At 41.2% G+C, this 20,876-nt stretch overlaps 4 protein-coding genes and 2 non-coding genes across 15 annotated transcripts in view; 5 read left to right on the top strand and 1 right to left on the bottom strand.

The window, feature by feature from the left end:
• Positions 1-1,696: 1,696 nt before the first annotated feature.
• LOC133973667 (scavenger receptor cysteine-rich type 1 protein M130-like) lies at positions 1,697-10,743 on the top strand. 3 transcript variants are annotated; one of them, XM_062411660.1, is made up of 17 exons: positions 1,697-1,840; positions 1,938-2,015; positions 2,330-2,356; positions 2,516-2,827; positions 3,241-3,534; positions 3,733-4,047; positions 4,435-4,719; positions 4,845-5,159; positions 5,405-5,704; positions 6,083-6,391; positions 6,859-7,173; positions 7,488-7,796; positions 8,261-8,554; positions 8,900-9,235; positions 9,321-9,428; positions 9,938-10,022; positions 10,107-10,743. In XM_062411660.1, the coding sequence occupies exons 2-17, from the start codon at positions 1,964-1,966 to the stop codon at positions 10,261-10,263; spliced, it is 3,813 nt and encodes a 1,270-aa protein (XP_062267644.1). In that variant the 5' UTR covers positions 1,697-1,840; positions 1,938-1,963; the 3' UTR covers positions 10,264-10,743. The 3 variants fall into 3 exon arrangements, with proteins under 3 accessions (XP_062267644.1, XP_062267645.1, XP_062267646.1); XM_062411661.1 differs by having other exon boundaries at positions 1,706-1,840; positions 1,957-2,015; XM_062411662.1 differs by having other exon boundaries at positions 1,706-1,853; positions 1,957-2,015.
• A 350-nt stretch (positions 10,744-11,093) lies between these two features.
• On the top strand, positions 11,094-13,006 carry zgc:153284 (uncharacterized protein LOC751696 homolog). The gene is made up of 3 exons (XM_062411663.1): positions 11,094-11,631; positions 11,855-12,022; positions 12,761-13,006. Exons 1-3 carry the CDS (start codon positions 11,587-11,589, stop codon positions 12,821-12,823), a joined length of 276 nt encoding a protein of 91 aa, XP_062267647.1. The 5' UTR covers positions 11,094-11,586; the 3' UTR covers positions 12,824-13,006.
• Positions 13,007-13,937: 931 nt separating this feature from the next.
• rps12 (ribosomal protein S12) lies at positions 13,938-16,794 on the top strand. Of its 2 annotated transcripts, XM_062411431.1 has the most exons (7): positions 13,956-14,029; positions 14,153-14,199; positions 14,895-14,945; positions 15,348-15,476; positions 15,681-15,783; positions 16,020-16,121; positions 16,707-16,794. In XM_062411431.1, the coding sequence occupies exons 2-7, from the start codon at positions 14,186-14,188 to the stop codon at positions 16,767-16,769; spliced, it is 462 nt and encodes a 153-aa protein (XP_062267415.1). In that variant the 5' UTR covers positions 13,956-14,029; positions 14,153-14,185; the 3' UTR covers positions 16,770-16,794. The 2 variants fall into 2 exon arrangements, with proteins under 2 accessions (XP_062267416.1, XP_062267415.1); XM_062411432.1 differs by lacking the exon at positions 14,895-14,945 and having other exon boundaries at positions 13,938-14,029.
• LOC133974050 (small nucleolar RNA SNORD101) lies at positions 15,183-15,258 on the top strand. The gene has a single exon (XR_009924643.1). It is a non-coding gene; the product is annotated as a small nucleolar RNA SNORD101 (small nucleolar RNA).
• Positions 15,527-15,610, top strand: LOC133974052 (small nucleolar RNA SNORD100). Its single transcript, XR_009924645.1, has one exon. It is a non-coding gene; the product is annotated as a small nucleolar RNA SNORD100 (small nucleolar RNA).
• An 887-nt stretch (positions 16,795-17,681) lies between the features above and the next one.
• The window catches only part of eya4 (EYA transcriptional coactivator and phosphatase 4), a 43,700-nt gene continuing 40,505 nt past the window's right edge, over positions 17,682-20,876 (bottom strand). For 5 of the 7 annotated variants that reach the window (XM_062411869.1, XM_062411871.1, XM_062411872.1 and 2 more), the window contains 2 exons: positions 19,290-19,390; positions 17,682-18,508 (listed from right to left, as the gene is read on the bottom strand). In XM_062411869.1, the coding sequence (XP_062267853.1) occupies positions 18,428-18,508; positions 19,290-19,390 (182 nt within the window). In that variant the 3' untranslated portion in view covers positions 17,682-18,427. Of the gene's footprint in view, positions 18,509-19,289; positions 19,391-19,484; positions 19,586-20,876 lie in introns of all 7 variants that reach the window. The other 2 variants (XM_062411870.1, XM_062411876.1) reach the window with 1 other exon arrangement.

Here is a 20,876-nt window from a genome sequence, read left to right as displayed (position 1 = left end):
GTTAATTAAAAAGAAAACAAAGTACATCAGTCAGTTTTGCATATATAAATCAGTGAGTATCAAAGACAGATGAGGATTTACTGTAATGTGACACACACTGGATCAAGGGAAGTCTCAGATGTGTTAGTTTCTGTTAGGAAGTGGTGATGTGCATCTGGAGCATATTAAGCTGAATAGACAAATCATTAATGCAACATCATGAATTACATGTAATGTAATGTAATGAAGCCCGGCACCTCCAAGTAATCGGAAATAATTGTTTTTCAACGAACAATCAATAGCACAACTTGTTTGGGAATTAGCCAAGCTGACTTTAATCAACTTTTTCTAATCAATTTTTATTGATAAAATATATATATATATCTTTTGAAGTCATCTGCATGAATTTATTAGTTCACCAATTCCACAATATAATGCATCGCTAAAACCCCATATATTGTCATCAGCTGGTAAACAGTTGTTAACAGGGGATAAGGGATACCAATAGATTCCAAGAAAAGATGAAAACATTACTTTATATCTTTTATTTTTCATTTGATTGCTCCACATTTTATTTTCTCTCAGCATCAACTGCAGCTCCAAAGATGCAGTAGAAGTAACATAAGCAAATTCTGGTGGCTCCCATCAGAAAACGATGTATCTTGAGACTCCTGACAAGAAAATAAAATAAAAAAACTCACTGTTTCTCAGAACTTAGCAAGAGGAAGTTATGCTTCATTGCCACGGCCACTGAGACAACTAGGTGCGGCCCAAGAGCTGGATGTGTCCAGTCAGTTTGTAAGACAAGAGATCAATGTTACTCTGATGAGCACAAAACTGTCAACTCAGTTTTTTTAAGGTAAGAAGATTAAAGCTATTGTAAATTATGATATTTTAGTGGTTTGGGTCAATTCATAATGATGTTGAGCTTGACATTTGGTGCATCTATTCATGATAGGATCTTATTCCTGATGGTAATTATTGACAATAATGGCCTTGATTACTTTGCAGTATTAATGCTTAACTTTACAAATAAAGCGAAGAGATCACATTGTGAAAACTAAATGTAAGATTTACATTAATCAGGAGGACCATTTATTTTATGTTGTTTAATTCTAACGCTTTGTCAGTTTCAACTCATCTCCATTGTTCTGCAGGCCAAAGCTCATATTAACAGTACACTGCAATGGAAATACATTTTTACAGATTGGAAATACAAAAGTGAGGTGTAATTCTGTGAATCCAAAAGCCCTGTATGTTTATATGTATTGTATTAAGACTATAGCTTTTTTGAATCAAATAAAATGAGGAAATGGCCGTGCTGCCAACCCAATATACAAAGTTACAAAAAAATAACCAGGAGTGGGTGAGAGTGTGTGTGTGGGGGTGGGGTGGGGGGGGGGGGGGGGGCAGCGTTAGAAGTCAGTGGTCAAGTTCACCTCTTGACATTCGCTCATAACAACTCCCCTTTTGATCCGTGTTACCCTTTTTGTTTTTCCGCAGCTTATCTTCAACCTCGTCTGTAAATCACTATTTTTCTAAACCTTTATATGAAAGCTATTGCCTGTGTTATGTTCAACGTGGGTGTGTTTTCCTGATGAATATATGTATATGTCTCCGAATGTAGATATTGTGCAAAAACTAAATGAAATCTCCTTCTGATCCTCCGCCTTTAATGATTGATCAAAATGTCAACAAGCATCCAGTTTGCAGTCCAAGTCCAGGCAGTTCCCTCTTTATTCAATTACTGGAAGTGTACATGGGGACTTCTCTCCCCTTGACGTTTCAAATGTGATTTATTTTTTAAATTGTGAGTTTGTTGTAAGAGCTGCCAACACTGGTTACACATATCTTTTTTAAGGTAAGGCTTAAAAGTAAGTTATGTTTTTCCTATACTAAAAAAGGCTACGACACACATTTAACAATCTTTTTTGATTTTTTCATTTTTTTACATTTAGCATTTGATCTACTCCGTAGACACAAAATGGTCTTCATTTCCACTGACAAGCTCCATTATGCTCTTTATTTGTCCATAGGTAAGTCTTTATGTCATTAATCTGTTGTAGGGTTGTTTGGTGGGTTGCGTACATTCAAAACTACTAGACAGATAAACAGAAGTGAAAGTGGGAGAATCTGTATGAGAGGATTGTTTTTCTCTCAGATCACTGTGTAAAACGTTGATGTTGAACAATTGTGAGTCACTTGTTTCGTGCCACTTTGAAAAATAAATTGTGGAACTCACAGGCGCTCCTCCTGATAAATATGACTGCACTGACCGTTATGTAGGATATTGAGAGCATAATACTACTTCAAATGTCAGTGACTGATTATGTCTGTATTTCTACTTCAGCTCTCCTGAGTCTTCTGCCACTTACAGGTCAGTCAGTTTAATTATGTCAAGCCTTAAAGCCCTTGTCATATTGTTTAGATGTTGATATTTCTGCACCACGATAGATAAAACTGCCTTTTTTTGCTTTTAAACTCATGATGAGGCAGCCTCTGTTTTTTTGTGTGCTTTCATATTTCTGATTTCTAGAATGTGGTCAAATTAGGCTGGTTGGGCCCTCACGCTGCTCTGGCAGACTGGAGATCTTCCACCAAGACAAATGGGGAACAGTGTGCGACGATCACTGGAAAATTACCAATGCTGTCGTGGTGTGTCGAGAGTTAGATTGTGGGACGGCTCGTGAGGTCAAAAAAGGCGCCTTCTTCGGAGAGGGGAAGGATGAAATTTGGTTGGATGATGTGCAGTGTGGCGGCCATGAGAGTTCCATCCTAAAATGCGCCCACAGACAACTCGGAGAAAGTAACTGTGGCCACAGAGAAGACGTTGGGATTGTCTGCTCAGGTGAGACAAAGTCCATTTGTGCATCTCAGTAATAATTTGCTTCAATTGACCCACTTTTACTTTTTCAAACAAAACACTTACAAAATTTCAAAAGCAATAGTTGAAAAAGCTGAAAAGACTCAAGACTCTATTTAGTGTCTGTCTTGTGTCTTTTTGTACAAACCATAACACAAACTAAATATTGAGTAAGTATGGAAGACCAATGCTGCCAGTGAAAGAAAGCAAACTATTCTAAATCAAAACTAAGAGATACAAAATAAATGATGAGATAGTTTGTAGCAAAATTGCTAAATGCAAAGTCCTAATTATGAGATAGTAACCCAGAGATTCAAAAGTCAAAATTGAGAGATAGTAAATCGTAATTATGGAATCTTTGCATTTTATTTACATTTTCTGACCACATTGTTTTGCAGATAATGTGAGAGTGTTGAATGGAAGCAATCGTTGTAATGGCAGAGTGGAGGTCCACCATGATGGACACTGGAGTCGAGTGTGCAGCAGTGACTGGGGCAAGAGCGAAGCTGACACTCTGTGCAGAGAGATAAACTGCGGAGTTCCTGTCACGCCATCTGTTGTGCCACATTTTGAAGACACACATGACAGGAGTGGCGTCAAAACCTCCTGCTTAGGAAATGAGAGCAGTATTGCACAGTGCACACTTCAAGAACTCAAGGGAGCCTGTGAAGATGCTTCTGTTTTATGTTCAGGTAAGTTATACTTGTGTTCAGACTATCCATCCACCAGACCCAGACAAACAACGGACAACCCACACTCACATTCATACGTATAGGGATATCTTGAGCTGCAAATTCTGACCTGCATGCCTTTGGACTGTTGGAGGGAAACGGTGGCACAACGAAAATCTTCTTTGGTGAAATCTGACACCCTGACCTCCCCCCTAACAGACAGCAAACCAATTCGACTGATGAATGGGACTCATAGGTGCTCTGGCCGAGTGGAAGTCTTCCATGACGGACAGTGGGGAACAGTTTGCGATGACAGATGGGGGATAGACGAGGCCTTCGTTGTATGCCGAGAGATGGGCTGTGGCAATCCCCTCGGGGTCAGGTACAAGGCGTTCTACGGGAGAGGCCCTGATCCCATATGGATGGATGACGTTGAGTGCAACGGTCATGAGAAATCGCTCTCTGAGTGCACTCACAAAGAATTTGGAGAAAACGACTGCTCCCACATTGAAGATGCTGGTGTTGACTGCTTAGGTAACACAAAATGCTATTCTTAGATTAGTCAAAACACAGATGACACCCCAATTTTGAATGAGAATGGGAAATAATAGGTTGTACCTCCCGTGCCTTAAATTGATACTGAAATGGAAATCCTAGAGATATTCCTTTATTTACAAAGTCTAAAGGTGATAGATAGCCATTTCTTGATAATGTGAATGCTAGTTTTCCTATGCCAAGATGTATGCTTGTAAACAGATCTAGCAGTAATATAACTTCTAAACTAAACAGTACAGTCTGTTCCCTTTGCCACAAAGCCTATGATCCCAAAAAGCAACAAAAAATGTACCATTGCTTAAACAACATTTTTTTCCCCTAACATTTCAAATATAATACTTCTTCCTTTAACAACTTACTTTCTAGAGAATCTCAGATTGGTCGATGGGAGGGACCAATGCTCCGGCCGAGTGGAGGTCTACCACAGTGGCCGATGGGGGCCAATTTGTAATAATAACTGGGGCGTTAGAGAAGCTACGATGGCGTGCAAGGAAGTTCAGTGTGGAGCTCCCAAAAAATCCCAAGAAGACAATTTTGGTCAGAGTGGAATGAGAGGGTTCACAAGTTCATGCTCTGGAAATGTGAGCTCCATCAACCAGTGCGACCTTCGTGAGTCAGGGACATGTGATGGTGTTTCTCTTTCATGCGCAGGTAAGACACAAGAAATAGAGATATGTGGCAGCACTGCACTAGAATAGAAAAGGTCTTATGGTAATTGAAAGATTGGAAAATGTGGATATTGTGAATATTTTTAACATGAGCGAACCCGTCCTCAGGTAGCGGACAATACAGGCTTGTCAATGGCACTAACCGATGCTCTGGCAGAGTTGAGATCCTGCAAAATGGCGCGTGGGGAACAGTGTGTGATGACGAGTGGGACCTCAGGAATGCTCAGGTGGCGTGCAGGGCCGTGGACTGCGGAACAGCTCTGACCGTCAAAACCAGTGCCTACTTTGGTCCAGGCCATGGAGAAATCTGGCTGGATGATGTCAAGTGCATTGGGAATGAGACGTCCCTTTTCCACTGTCAACATGCCAGCGTAGGAGACCATAACTGTGGCCATGAGGAAGATGCTGGTGTGATTTGTTCAGGTATCATCTCAGTTATTATTCCACTGTGTTACTTCCTCCACACGGTGGACTTGATTTATCTCTCAACTTTTAAACCTCAGATGAATATTTTGTTTATAACTGTTAAGGATTTCACAGCTACATCACATGTATTTCCATTACAGTGTTTCCATCAGAACATCACATCCAGTGTGTATCCACATTGCTTTCCGATGGGTCCAAATATCAAATGACTAATTGCTGATTCTCTCTGCATTGCTTCACAGCTACCATAAGACTGATCAATGGGACTGACCAGTGCTCAGGCAGGGTGGAGTTTAGCCATGGTGACCATTGGGCTCCAGCATATAACCTTAACTGGGGAATGAATGAAGCTGCAGTGGTGTGCAGAGAGATGAATTGTGGAGATCCTGTCAGGGCCACGGGGTCATTTGGTCAAGGCACCGATATAAGAGGGTATAAGATCAGCTGTGGTGGTCTAGAGAGCTCTATCACACAGTGCACGCAGAGACAATATGTCAGGACGAGCTATGATAGCATTCAAGAGGCAGCTGTCCAATGTACAGGTGAGACTTGAGTTGGAACTGAAAATTCTGTTTTTGTTAACAGAGAATGATGCAATGTTACAAACTATATTCTATTATCTGAAGTCATTGCATTGGGCCAATCAAATTACAGAACTCCCATCGACGTGAATACAGCAGTGCAGACAAATGTCCAAAAATCTAGAGCCAAACAAAGTGTCCATAATCCCGACACCAACATGGCAGAGAGTTTATAAGCTTGAATATCTTCTTTTAAGTTATGACTTAACTCAAGATAAATAGCGAGCTTATGTACAGCATGATACATTTTTTTGCCCAAATGAATTGTAATTTCAGTCAGACCTTAAAACACCTAGAGTTGGACCTAAGGCGTATTAATATAAAAACTCTCCTCTCCAGGCAGTGTCAAATTGACCGGTGGGACCACTCGTTGTGTTGGAAAAGTGGAATTTTACTACAAAGGCCAGTGGGGGACTGTGTGTGGTCAGTCTTGGGACAAGGCTGATGCTGCAGTGGTGTGCAGGCAGCTGGACTGTGGCGGGGTTCATAAGATTTCCACCTTCACTGAATATGGACACAGCGCTGGACACACCTGGACCGATCAAATTGGATGCAATGGACACGAGTCTACCCTGAATCAGTGCCCACAAACGCCATTACAGGACAAACCCTGCAACATCAGCTCGGTTGCCGGTGTTGTATGCACAGGTAAGACTAAGCATTTACAATAAAATGACCTGAATCACTCTTCAAGGACCAATAAGATAGATAGATAGATAGATAGATGGATAGATAGATAGATAGATAGATAGATAGATAGATAGATAGATAGATAGATAGATAGATAGATAGATAGATAGATAGATAGATAGATAGATAGATAGATAGATAGATAGATAGATAGATAGATAGATAGATAGATTACTTTATATATTTCCTATATCGTTCCTTAGAGCAGCGGGGTTGAATAACTCTGTGGCTGAAGCTGCTCCTTAACTTGTCCAGTGTTTTGTGGAGGGGGTGAGAGGGATTGTGACCTCTGAGGCAAAGCACACATGTTTACAGAGCTCTCAGTATGACATTTAGTTTCCTTCTCTGACTTCATAACTGTTGAGTCCATCATAGAGGGCAAAAGAACAAAAAATGACACTATTTTAATATGTTTGACTGCAAAGGAAGTTTGGAGGTCCGGTTGGCCAACTCCCAGGACCAGTGCTCTGGCAGAGTCGAGGTCCGTCACGGGACTGTGTGGCAAACCGTGTGCGACGCAGACTGGACCCTGAGTAAAGCCGAGGTGGTGTGTGATCTGCTGGAGTGCGGACATGCCGTGAGCATACACGGTGCCGCCCATTTTGGCCAAGGTGGAGGACCGGTAGTGGAGGCCAGCAATGTGTGTTTTGACAACGTGACATTTCTTCGGCAGTGCTCAAACAATGGTTTCAGAGCAGCAACATGTGGGCATGATCATGATGCTGGTGTTAGCTGTGCAGGTAGGTGTTCAATATCCTCACATGCAGTTGGAAAATTGATTCCAGGTAAAAGCAAGGGAGCAGGAAATAATTTTATTAACTTTCTTCATTAATTAAAAAAAATCACTCACACACATCCATAGGTGGAATTTGGAACTAGAGCCAAGAGGTGGTTGTAGTGGGACAGTGTGTAATATGAATTTACCTTGAGTTTCTTTATGTGTATGGATGCACTCGCATAAAAATAGGTTTCAAATCTAAATATTCAGTCAGAATTGTATGTAAAGTATGTCTCCAGGATTTTCTTGTCTCTCCAATTCTGTTTTCATATGCAGCACAGATTCGTCTTGTCGGGGGCTCTGGTGAATGCTCGGGCCGAGTAGAGGTTCTCTATAAAGGCGAATGGGGAACAGTGTGTGACGATGAATGGGAACTGCCCAATGCCGATGTGGTGTGTCGACAGCTCGGCTGCGGTCACGCAATTTCTGGTCCAGGAAGTGCTCACTTCGGTAGAGGCTCTGGTCCAATATGGCTGGATAACGTGGAGTGTTCAGGCACAGAGACGGCTCTGACGCACTGTACTCATCATGAGTTTGGAGAAAATAACTGTGGCCACGGTGAAGATGCTGGTGTCATATGTTTAGGTAAGAGGGTCATTGTAAAGCTGCTTTGGCTGTGACCATAGACTCTGTATAAAAGTGCACAACTTGAGAGCACCAAAAAGTGAAGCCTTAACATCTCAGTCACCCCCTGGTGGTTGGCTGCAGTAAAGGTCAGAAACCCTGCCTTGTCCTTGTTACCATAAAAGAAAATCAAATCATGCCAAACTTAGTTTTCCAAAGACGCTTTCTGTCATTTTACGCAGTTCTTATCTCACTCATGTTTCTGGAATGTTCGGTTTAATAAGTTATTTAAGGATATAAAAACAGGGTGACATATCATGATTGACAGCTGAGAGTGACTCTCGATTGGTTGACCACATGTATAGACGGGACCTTTCCACCGCTGCTCCATCCCCCGATCACCACTGTGCAGACTCTCTCTCCAAATGTCATCCAGTCATTTGTTACGGCACACCAAACTAATAACAATTTATTATCAATTTTAGGATCTCTACAGAAACCCCAGATCTCCATAAGTCCTCGGTCAGAGGTAAACTGGGGTGACAGAGTCGAAATCACTTGCACGATCGTCACAGAACACATGGGTGGGACATTCATCCTGAAGACGATTCAAGGATCATTTCAAATGGAAAGATTCTCAGAAAACGAGGCGGCAACCTTTGTCTTCCCCGCGGTGGACTTCAGCCAGAAGGGGTCATACTTCTGTGAATATCAGAAGAAACTGGTCGGGCAAGTCATCTACTATCCTCAAGGAACTACTGCAGAGCTCTCTGTTACCGGTCAGTCATTTTTCCCCTGTGAACATTATTCTTTGAGGTAGGGCTGACAGTTTTTCCAGTTTCAGCGAATTTGAAGTAGAGTCCTCCGTTTTCCCTGCACAACAATGTAGCATTACTGGTTTACTTGACTTACAGCTCAAGATGGCATTCAGCAGGTCAAGCTGACAATGTTCTCTGCTGGATCAGGAGATAAACTGCTTCAGTCTTATTGATTTGCTTAGAGAATGAATATTTTGAATTCGAACAAGTCGTTACAGGCTGAATACCCCCCGAATAAAAAGTGACAGCCCTATAGTCTGATATGTGTGTAGTGTGAGGTTGTAAAAGTGCGTCTCTGCTCTTTAGTGAAACTGGAGACACCTTCCATCTCGCTGACTTCCCCTCATGCGATGGTGATCTACAGCCCTGTCAAAATATCGGTCAACCAAGGCAACGACTTCTCCATCACTTGCTCTATTCATTCCAAATATCCCGAAGGTGTCTTCTACCTGGCAAGGTCCAACGGGAATGCCACTGAGATGAAACCAGCATTTGGCCACTCGGTCTTCTACCTGGCCTACTTTGAATTTCCCGCAATAGATTTTATAAACCAAGGAGACTACAGCTGTGTGTACGCTGTTAACCTCTCGTCTATGTCCTTCATTTCCACGCCATCAAAGTCCCTTCAAGTTACTGTTCTTGGTAAGAATTTATTGGTGTTTAAACAACAACTGGCGCGACGTTTATCCTTAGCTATTACGACTAAATGATCTATTCCTGCCCACAGCATCTTCATCATCATCGGTTGTCACAGGAGTTGTGGTCAGTCTAGTGGTGTTGCTAATTGTGCCTCTTGTAGGCTACCTGGTCTGGAGAAGGAGAAGGCGTGGAGCTGGTAAGATGCAAACTTTCATATCACAAAACTACTGCAATGCCACCTTTGTTTTGATGTGGGTATACCTTGTTTAAAGCTGCAATAATAATAGTTTTCAATCCCAAAAATGGAGAAAATAAATGATCTGATGTCAATTACCATGATTAATTTAACTCAGTTGAGCTCTATGGAGCTTTTACTCTGGCTGTTTCGACTGCATAGATATGGAAGACATGACAGCTCCCAAAATTGGAAGTCAAAACATCTTGATTGCCCCCTGGTGGCTGGTTGAAGTATAAATCAGGAACATCGCCTCCACAATGTCAGCAGAGACATAGGCCATGGCACAATGTTTTTCCCCCCCGATAGATGGTTTATGTATGACCCTGTATTTTCTGTTTCTGATAAGTTTGGTTTAAATGACTTGATGCTATCAAATGGGCCCAAAAAACGAATACATTCTGTATTTAATTCATGTCAAACGCAGATTGACTGCCTGTGTCATGGTGAACGTTACACTCCCTTTCCAGGCACTACGGTTCAGTTTAGTAACAGGTTTGGTGGAGCGATAAAACAAGATGCAGATGACAGAAGCAACGGAGCACTCAGTGACAGGTGAGGAAAGTGCCAAAACATACACAGTCGGCTACATTTTATTTGAGATCTAACAACCATTGCCATCCTCCCTGTCTCTGCCAGGGGCCAAAATACCCTGGTGAATGATGGACCTGCTCCACGCCCTCACAGCCCAGAGGACAAGAGTGTGGATGTGGATTTCGATAACTCTGTGGAAAGAGTCCCTGAAGACCTGGCTGGGAGAGTGTGTTACGAGCTCGAACCACTCGTCAGCTCTTGATAACAAAATTACTTGAGGGGAAACCTGCGTTGTGTGGTTTCGATAGATTTGAACACACAATGTCATTCTAAAAAAAGTGTTACTCTGTGCAGGTTGTACTTCTGTTGCACCTGTAACCAGAGCTCACAGTGATGTTATAGTGTACTGATACACTCTGGGGTACACGTCTACATCACAGCAACAAAATTTAGATGTTTTTCCGAAAAAAAACAATCAGCAGGTGTTATTTTGCTCTTACAGTCAGAACATAGGAACATTAGCAACCTGGGTTAATTCTGTTTTGAATCCTCTTTTTACGAATACAAATTATTTAGAATTGTACCAATTTCATATTTCCTCCTGAGGCGATTTAGATTTTTTCAGTAGATGCTGCTAATTACAAATCAGTTTCATGTCTTTTTCACTGCAAGGAAATTCTCCCCTGTATTCTTATTTGTTTTTGTGTAGATGCTGATAGATAAATGTATATTTCTTGCAACACTTTCTGCGTTCTTCTGTGTTTTAAGATTTCATCTGCAGTCTTTGATGCAGGTCACACACGAATAAAGAAAAAACCCTGCTCAACGAAGAATGTGTATTTTTCACCCTAAGGTATAAGATGAAATATTGTAAACTTTCTAAAATATTTGGATATTCCAAATATCCAAAAGCTACAACTTAAAGTATACGTCTTCTCAGTATAATTTAAGACAAATTAAGACAATATAACAATATTCCTCCTACATTTATTTTGAAAAAATTTCCTCCCTTTATTAAATTCCTGTTTTGTGTCGTGACCTGTTGTTGCTGTTGTTGTTGTTTGTAATGTCCTGTCAGTTCTACATTAAAATTGTTGATCGCGATGAAAGTGTCCCAATAAGTCCTGACAATGTAACAGTGAGCCAGTATGAAAATTGTAATCATCCACATGTGTTCTTCATGTTCTGAAATGTCAGTCATTATAAAGGTTTATGTAGTGGAGAGAGAAGATCATTTATTTACGACACTAAAGAAGAACAAACAGGATATCGTCAAGTCAAATACAAAGTCCGGAAAATACTTTCCACCACTTGTGAATGTGAATGTTTGTAATTTCACAATTGGTGCAGTTAGACAGGCTGCGACTGGAATGGTAGGTCAGACGAGTGGGTGTGCCCAATGCAGACAGGTAAGCCGTGTCCAAACCTGCTTACCCTGTCTGCTGTTGCAGCATCAAACCAGCAGCACATACCTACACTAGAACATTCTCCGTCTGGCTCCTCTTCTCGCTGCACCTCTCTCTGACTGTGTCTCTTTACAAACGCGTTGTGTTGACATTTAGGTGTTACTGTTCAAATAGCAGATATGCCTGTCAAAGTGTTTGTTACCAGCGTGAGCAGCAACTTGGAGGTACAGTAACTTGCTCCCTTCTTTTTCTTGAGGCCATATACTTGAGACGTTAACCAGAATCTCATGAAACGTGTTGAACATCATATTCTTTGTTAATCCTTGTGCACCTTTTGTTACTGCTTATTGTGAACAGTTGTAATTGCTCGACAGCACTTGGTTTGAATGTGTATGTCAAGGTGATATGCATGAATTTAACACTGATTGAATCAACTGTTTTCTCCAGATAAAGAAACATCAGCAGAAAATCGAAATGATCCTCGACTCCCTGAAGATCCCTTATGACAGTGTTGACATTGCTCAGAATGGGGATGATAAGGATGAAATGAGGAGGATTGCAGGGAACCCGACTGCACTGCCACCCCAAATATGCAACGGTGATATCTACTGTGGAGTAAGTCTCTGACAACAACACTCATTCACACCCTGTAGACTAGGGCGTAGACACAGGAAATGAATTACTATTTACAGTATATTATGCGAGCTACAGGCTTGCACACACAGACAAACACACTAACACACACACACATACACAGACATACTGTACATTGCCACAGCCTAACTATAACCACTAGGCCTTCATCTTATACTACTATCATCACATCAACTCACCTAATTAACTTACTAACTAACTCTCTAACTAACTAACTTTAGCACTGTGTTTTGACGTACAATCAACATTTGGCTCAGACTCGGGAAAAGTTGCTCTGAGTTTTCTTTTAGCGCCACCTAGAGGTTGAGTGTTTTTGTTCAGAGACAAATACCTTGAGGGTTATTTAATGGTCTGAGCCAACACCCAGTACAGACATATATCAACTTTCCTCAAGAAAGAATTTAAATATATTTTCAGATCAAACTATTATTCTCACTCTGTTTTATCAACAAATAGCTAGAAAAAATAAAACATCAGATTCTGCTACATTTGGTTTAAATTATGTATTTAAATGTATAATATTTGCATGCGAATTATTACATCCAATGCTTGTACGAGCCTCGACACAGGACACAAGCTGTGGAAGATTGAAAACCATGCACAACAGGCACTTTCTATAACATGTTAGAAAATATCTACAGTTTAACTATTTCTCTCTTTGCTTCTCTCTCTGTCCCACCCTCTTGTTCTTTCTCTCAGGACTACAAAGCTTTTGAAGAAGCAGTGGAGATGGAAGAACTGCATAAATTTCTTAAACTGTGACGGCTATTGGATCAACCACATCACCTTGCACACTTAAATATCTATCAATCAATTTGAAGAAAAGAAAAACGTGACCCGTAAAGTCATATATTCACATTTATATGAGGACAGATGTTGTTTTTGGAATATGTAAATGAAAAATGCATTTTTAATTTGGGGGATTAAATTAAATCTCAGAATCTGCCTTTGTCTCTTTTTTTTTAAGTTTGGTGTCTATCTACATGTTTAACAGAGAGGAGGTCAGCACAACCTTTAAAATTTTATATTTTAGACTAGAAATGCAGTCATGTTAATACCTTACCTCAGAAATAATAAGGTCAGTAACAGACTCAACATGGAGCATGATTATCAGAACATGAATATTGCAACACACACATATTAAAGGTTTCCCTAAACAATTTAATCTCATGAAAAAAAAATGATGATATATTAAGAAAAGTAATGCACATATTTACGCGTATAATCCTCTGAAAATGTTCAGCAATGCAAACAATCAGTGTGCCTGTGAAAACCTGAGATCATATTCTTGGATGAAAATTGTTATATTTTAAGAAAGTCTCTGAATTAAACAAAGTTCTGATGATTAATGGTGATTTTCAGACTAAAATAAAATATTAATGTTCAAATTCAACGTTTTTTATTAGTCATAATATTACGATACAATAATAAGCATTTGTCAAAGTACTTAAAAAGGCACAAGTACTTTCGATGAAATACAGCATTCTTATTATGACCATTTATTCGTTTTGTAAATTAATTGTACGCCACAGTGTGGTTGTCCTTGTATGTTTGTGTTTTAAGATGACAAAAAATACACAAAAACCCATTGACCCTCCACACTCCTGTATCAGTTACAGTTTCAAATGTATATTAATTGAAACAAATGGTTAATAGTGGGTAGATCTATTAGGCTCTTGCAGTCTGTTGTTGCGAAATAAATGAAGTGAATAAAGTTAGTTGCATCCCTATAAAGCAAACAATTACGGGGGGAGGTCACAAAAAGTATTTGACATATAAGGAAAAGGCAAGAAGTGTGAGTCTTGTGTGTGATTGACCTCACTTCACCCACAGTTTATCAACCAAACTCTGCAAACCAAGCAAACCGGATCAGGCAGCGCGCCGGACGCCTCCAGGGGCCTGCTGCCGATAAAGCAATGTCGCGCACCGATGACGTCCTCTTTACCAGCTGCCCGAGAGGAGGAACGGGTGCGTTTCCTCATCAGCGGCTCAATCCGTCGGATTAATCAAACATCTCCGTGTTTAAAGTCATCGCGGTGACCTGTGCGACATGAATAATGACTCTCCTCTCTCCTCTGTTCTTCATTGCAGAACTTTTAGTCCCCCATCCATCGATATTCTACTATGGCCGAGGAAGGGTGAGCATGACGCCCAATGTCCGCCATAATGTTTTAATGTGAACCAGATACTCGGCAGGGAAACGGTGTAAAGTGTAGTTCACGCTGTCTTGGACCTTGGCTCCATTGTTTGTGATAAGTTTCAGTTATTTATCTGTGAACCTGCGCAACTTCATCTCACGTGAGCTAAGTGGCTAGCCTAGCTGCAGGCTGAGTGTTGTAGCTAGCATCTTGGTGCACATGTGAGCGGTTCATCTTACACACGTCTACTACACACAGTCTAATGCTGTGGAGTTGAGCTCTTGTTAGCTTGTTCTGCTTTGTAAACATCAAGAGAAGTGGCCTGAAATCATTTCACTCCCAAAGTCAGTGTTAGCTAAAGTTTAAAAAGACTGTGGGAAGAGTTTGATACCTTTTTGAATAACGGGCGAATGTAGCACGAGCAGAGTTTAGACGCATGCTTGCGAATTTGATTGATATAAAACTGCATCTTGTAGATTCTTGCTAAATTGTGAGGCGTAGCGGGTCACTGTTTAAAAACATGGCCTAATGTAGTCAAACTCGTGATGCCGGCTTCATTAAATCTGACTTGTTATTGTGTATCACTGTCTGCTAATCCCCATTGTGTTTGACTGGTGTGATTATGAGTGTGTGGGTGATTCTTGCATAGTGGCCTGGTCCTGTATTGCCCAAAGTCAATGTGAGTGTAATTGCAGGTTACCGAGGGAGTTTGAGGTACCTGGAGGTAGTGACCTTCCAGGGAAAGGGTAAAAAAAGATATTCCAAATTCAACATGTGTAAATGGCTAATTGGGATGCTGGGGATCATTTATAACCATTGAATGTTTTTTATTAGTAAGAGGCCCAGTTGTCATCAGAAATATTGCTTAGTGTTGCTTTGTTAACAGATGTAAACCAAGAATGAAACCTCTTCCTTAAGAATACAAATTTAATTTAAATTTTCAACGTTAATTCCAAACCTGTCCTCGAAATGAGCTTTCTGTCGCTTGAATGATGACTTTACATTCTTTGTCGGATACCCCTTCACTCTTCAATGAGTGAGAACCGCAGTCTGACGCGCTGGAAGCTCAAATGAAATGCGCTTGAATTCACGTTGCCATTTTCCGTCAAATAAGCTGTTTCATCTTTGTCCTCTGCCCTTTTCCATAGCGTTGCTGTTGCCGCTGCCGCTGGAGGTGTGATGGATGTCAACACCGCTCTCCCTGAAGTGCTCAAGACCGCACTAATCCACGATGGCCTTGCCCGTGGTATCCGTGAAGCCGCCAAGGCTCTGGATAAGTACGTACTCCAACGTTATTTCACTTGATAAATACCGTCTCATTGATGGGTGGGTCACTGTTGATATTTTGGCTCCCTCTACTGAACTCTATGTGGAATACTGCCATTGTTACCCAATTCTTGTCTGAGATGTGCAATAACATTCTTTTTCCCCAAAAACAAAAGTGTTGTGTAGCCCTTGAATGAACGAGTGTTGTCCCGCAGGCGCCAGGCCCATCTGTGCGTCCTTGCTGCAAACTGCGACGAGCCCATGTACGTCAAGCTGGTGGAGGCCCTCTGCGCCGAGCATCAGATCAACCTGATCAAGGTAAACAGCTTCCTGGATCTGGGCATTGCACCAGTCTGTGTTAACAAACCCTTTGACATGACATATCATTTTTTTCGAATATCTAGTGAATCATAGTGGAGTTGAAGGTGTCGTGCAATGTGTAGCCAACAGTCAGAGCATGGCTACTGTCTAATTGTCTACTGAAACAGTATGAAAGCATTGCACTATATTTAGTACAAGCAGAAATTTAATTTGACATTTATCTTAATTTTAAGGTTGATGACAACAAGAAGCTCGGCGAGTGGGTTGGTCTATGCAAGATCGACCGTGAGGGCAAACCCCGCAAGGTGGTGGGCTGCAGCTGCGTCGTGGTCAAGGTAATTTAAGCGCTTTTTAAAGTTTTATATACTTTTTTCTTTATATGTAACGAGTCCAAACTTGCTGTTAAATAGATTAGACCTTCTTTGCCAGACAAGTCCAGGTGCTGGGCCTTGTGCCATGCAGCTGTTTTTAACTCCTGGCTATATGACGGCCCGGGTACGAGCCCCTTCATCTCTCTGTGGTGTCTGGGGTCCCTGAAGATGGCTACATACACAACATGGAAACACTTGTCATTATTTAATACTAGGGCATCCTGTGATTAACCTTTTTATAATCCACATAACTTTGTTTGAGTCTGTACGTCTAGAAAGTAATAGGGGAAAACATCAACGAATTTGAATGTCATTAAAAGATGCTGTGATACACGGTCCAACAAGTTTCAAATTAAAGAACAAGAGAAAGTCCTGTTTGAGGATAATTGTTTATACAATGAACTGGTAAGAATTAGTGTTTCAATGTGAATCAGTCTGACACCAGTGTTGTGTTAGAATGTTTTTACATTCTAATGTCTTAAATGTTTTTCAAAGACAAGAGGAAGTTGTGTGCACGGTTGAAACAATCCATTCTTTGTGTGTCTTCAGGACTATGGCAAGGAGTCTCAAGCCAAGGATGTGATTGAAGAATACTTCAAAGCCAAGAAATGAGCCGTTAATAAACGTTTGAAACGAAGCTGTTGTCTCTGTCCTATTTTATAAATCATTTTACATATTAAAGTGACCACTAAGACGTTAATCACACTAAAGTAATTGATTGTGGTCTTAAGTCTGTTCAGATGGAGATCTCATCACAAATGGTTGGTGTGTTCCCACCTAAACTTGTCTCCTGGTATCACTTGTGTATCGGCTCTCGTCGCCGCTTGATGCTTAAAAGATGCATTTGATTTAAAGCTCTCATTGACACCATTACACCTGCTGTTCTCTGGAGGTGATGGCTTTCAAGTTGAATGTTGGGGCTTATGAAACTACAGGAACAGTATGGGGTATTTAGTTTAAAGAAGTCAACTGTTAATTCAATTGTGTTGGATTTGGCTGCAACTATTCTTCCCCTAACTGTTACCATGTCAAGTTTCAGGCGATTTTTTTTTTTTTTTTTTTTTTTTTTTTTGTAGAATATTTGAGAAGTAAAGGTAAATGAGGCTACATTTTTATTATAGCACTCATTACTTGCCAATTTTTATTTTAAAAATATCCAAAAGAGGTGACTCATATTTCACCTCACTCTTGTTCATGGATACTCTCAATGTCATGTTTCATAAGAGTTTATAAAAGTGGGCTACCTTTTTTTTTTTTTTATTATAGCACTTATCACTTGTTCATATTAAATATATATAAATATTTCAAATCTGTGAGATCCTTGAAACGGACAGAAAATGTGTCTAGCCTCCGGACTGGGTGTGCTTCATGCGGGTGAAGAGACAGGATTTTTCTGCGGGATCTCATAAGACGATTGTGTGTAGAGTACTGTCTTTAAGGTAATTACAAAAACGCACTGGATTCAGCATTATGGAGTACTGCACCAGTGTTACATTTCATTAGGGAAGACAAGATGCATATAGGTCATTTGGATAATGTTTCTCCTTTATATCTACATACATAGACATTTGTGAATAAAGAAAAGACATTCAAACACATTAAGGCACAACACATCATTACGCACATTCTCAGTTTCTCAAAAAAGGAAAAATTACAAAAAATCCAGAGGCAAAAAAAAAAACAAGACCCCAAAACATATTTATATTCCATGACAAAAGCATCCACCACTGCCCTTTAAGTTTTAATGTTAATAATTTACACGTTTTCTTGCACAGACTGCATTGTTGCGTTGTGATTATACCAAAGGGAAAAAGAAAAAATAATCACAAAGCAGTTATCCCTGCACACAAATTGCTGTCTGTATAGAGACACCCTCATCGAGAGAGGATGGTTTAACCCCAGGTGACCACGACAGTCCTGAAACTAGCCTGGGTTGTCTGGAACAAACCAAACATCCTCCCAGGCCAGGGGAGGTCTTCAGCCTGTGCACGCGGAGGTCCGTCCTCAGCTTCAGGGCCGGAGGAGGGCTTCCAGCCGAGTCATCTCTTAACCCCACTGTCCTCTCATTAACCTCCTTTCTCCTCTACTTTGCTTCTTAAGACCGTTCAGAGTGTGTAAATCCAGATGTTGAAAAAAAAATTCACAACAGTTGCAGTGTATTGTTTGTTCTTAAATAGTTATACAAAAGAAGGGGGGGGGGGGGGGGGGGTTGCTGCCTGGCTGACCAATGTCCATGATGACATCGCTTGAGTCCATATTGCTTATAATAGCTACAGGTACTCAAACTCCAGTGCTTGGTGTAACGCGAGCAGGTCAGAGTGACTGGATATCCTCCAGAAAGGCATGTTGTGCTGTGGAGAGAGACACACACACACGCGCATCATTAAAAACCAGCAGCACTGTCGTTACAATTCAACGCACACCACCACCTCATATCATGCAAGCTACGCTACAGTAGCTTGTAGCTGCTTGCTTTGCAGAAGCACTGCAGACAAAATCCATGCAATCCTAAAGGCGTAAAGGAACGGCTCGGCATTTGTCCGAAAAACGCTCATTAATAATAAGAGTATTTCCAGAAATGTCAAACTATTCCTTTAACCGTCCCAGCACCCAACATTATGAATGAAACACAAAGCTGGAGAAGAAATAGGATTCGACATCTCTCAGTATATCACTCCTTGTAATCTGCTTTCTCGTGATATAACTTTTCACCCACATGAACTACAATACCCAGACTCCACACACAGCTGGATTCCAACCAGCGTGATGGCTCTAAACCAGTGAGATTGCCCAAAGCTTAATCGCTGTGTACATTTGTGCGTCCATTCATTTTTTCGGCTTCAATCGAGCATGACGAAAATCAAACTGAATTTAGAAACACAGAATGCGAATCTATTAATTTAGATTTTCTTTTTCCAGTAAATCTTCCGGCGCAAAATGTCCAGTTTAAGCCAGGCTTCAATCTCACATTTTCACTTTTAACACTTGCGATCAAAAGTTTTCCGAAAGAAAGTGAACGATCAAACAGCAAAACTGCTACAGCAAAGAAAGGCAGGCGTCGTCCAATCAGAGCTCACACTGTGTGGAGAAGGCGGGGGGAGGGGGTTCACGGTGAGGTTGCGGGTCCATTACCTTTTTGGCCGCCTGCTCCTCTTCCACACCGTCCCCAATAACAACATACACTACTTTCCTGCCAAACCTTTGCATTATGCGTTCAAAGCAACTCTCTTTTCCTGCAAGAAAACAAATAAACAAGGGGGGAGGAAGGAGGGGGGGGGAGGAATCACATGGTCAGAGGGGTCAGAGTTCAGGAAGTGGTTTGTTTACCTGGCTGGCTGCATGCTCCTCGTCCTTCCCATCGCCAATCACAACATATGTAATGTTAGTGCCAAAGCGGGAGACTATACGCTCAAAACAGCTCTCTTTGCCTGGAGACAAACAAATGGCTTTCACAGTTTTTTCTTTTTTTTTTTTTGATCTTTGTTGTTTGGATGGAAATGAAAGACAGGAAGAGGCAGAGCTGCGTGCAACACATGAGAAAAACACAACAACACCAGATCCCCACAACACATCGAGCACTTTGATCGCTCCTGACTGGGCTGCCTCCCCACTGTCATCCCAGGTAAATATAATCAGCCTGGTTGCCATGACAACACGAGGAGAGGATGGGCCAGTGAGTGATGTCAGAGAGCCCCCCCCCCCCCCCCACGCCCCCCCAACACAAATACACATGATATCGAACGCAGATAAAGTAACTCCATATGCAAAGTGATGCTTCCAGGAATGTGAGGGAGACGGCATCTGTGTCTAAAACCCCAGGTGGTTGTCATGGCAACCACACCGCCAGGTCCGTTTGAATCAAGGCAGCGTGCGGTTGAATTGGGTGTAACATAAGTGTTTAAACACACACACACACACACACACACAGACACACACACACGCATACACACTTGGCTTGAGTTTTTCTTCCCTGAATGTTTTGGCTCTGCACAGCCCCTGATCCAGTGTTGTTTTGTTTCCTGTGTTCAGACTTGATGCTCAGTTATAATATAATTTAAAGCTGGCCACAACTGCGGTACATTGGCGTAACCGGCTAAGGTTCGGGCTCACAGAGTGCGTTCAGAACGTGGGCGTCCGGCCTTCACCGTCCCATGGGTGTCAAAGAGTTGTTCGAGGACAGGTCAGGATTATGTGAGGTGAGCAGATGTTAAGTTTAGGTGCTGTAAGAATTAAGTCTTGGATCAGACGAAGCAAGATTCAGAATGGCCTCAAACCCTGAGTGCTCATTTGCAAGGTCGACAACAGCAGTATTTTATATACATGCATAAATTCCACTTATTTTGTCCAATCACTACTTCAATAAAAGTAGTGCAGTGTCTGTTCTAAACCTCCCTCTTTCTCAAGTTAGAAAATTTAGTGTTCATCCTACCTGGTTTATCTGCGATGAAGATTTTATAGTCAAACGTCAATTTCTTATATGGCTTCATTACACGTGTGGCTTCTATATGTAATAATATTTAAATTATAATTATTTTATATTTTTGTATATATTGCATGTTGGCTATTTCAGAGATCTGTTGAGGAACCAACATAACTACAGACTAAAGCTCACAACCTCTGGAAATAAAAGCTCTGTGATTCAGCACAGCATAAAGCCTTGCAGCAAAAAAATGGACTTTGTGCTTTTACCTTGAAGGCAACTTTCTACAGAGGAAGTGA

Source organism: Platichthys flesus, chromosome 18 (genome assembly GCF_949316205.1).
Source record: "Platichthys flesus chromosome 18, fPlaFle2.1, whole genome shotgun sequence".
NCBI lineage: Eukaryota > Metazoa > Chordata > Actinopteri > Pleuronectiformes > Pleuronectidae > Platichthys > Platichthys flesus.
Note: the sequence above shows the minus strand (reverse complement) of the source record. Positions and strands in the feature narration are given on the sequence as shown.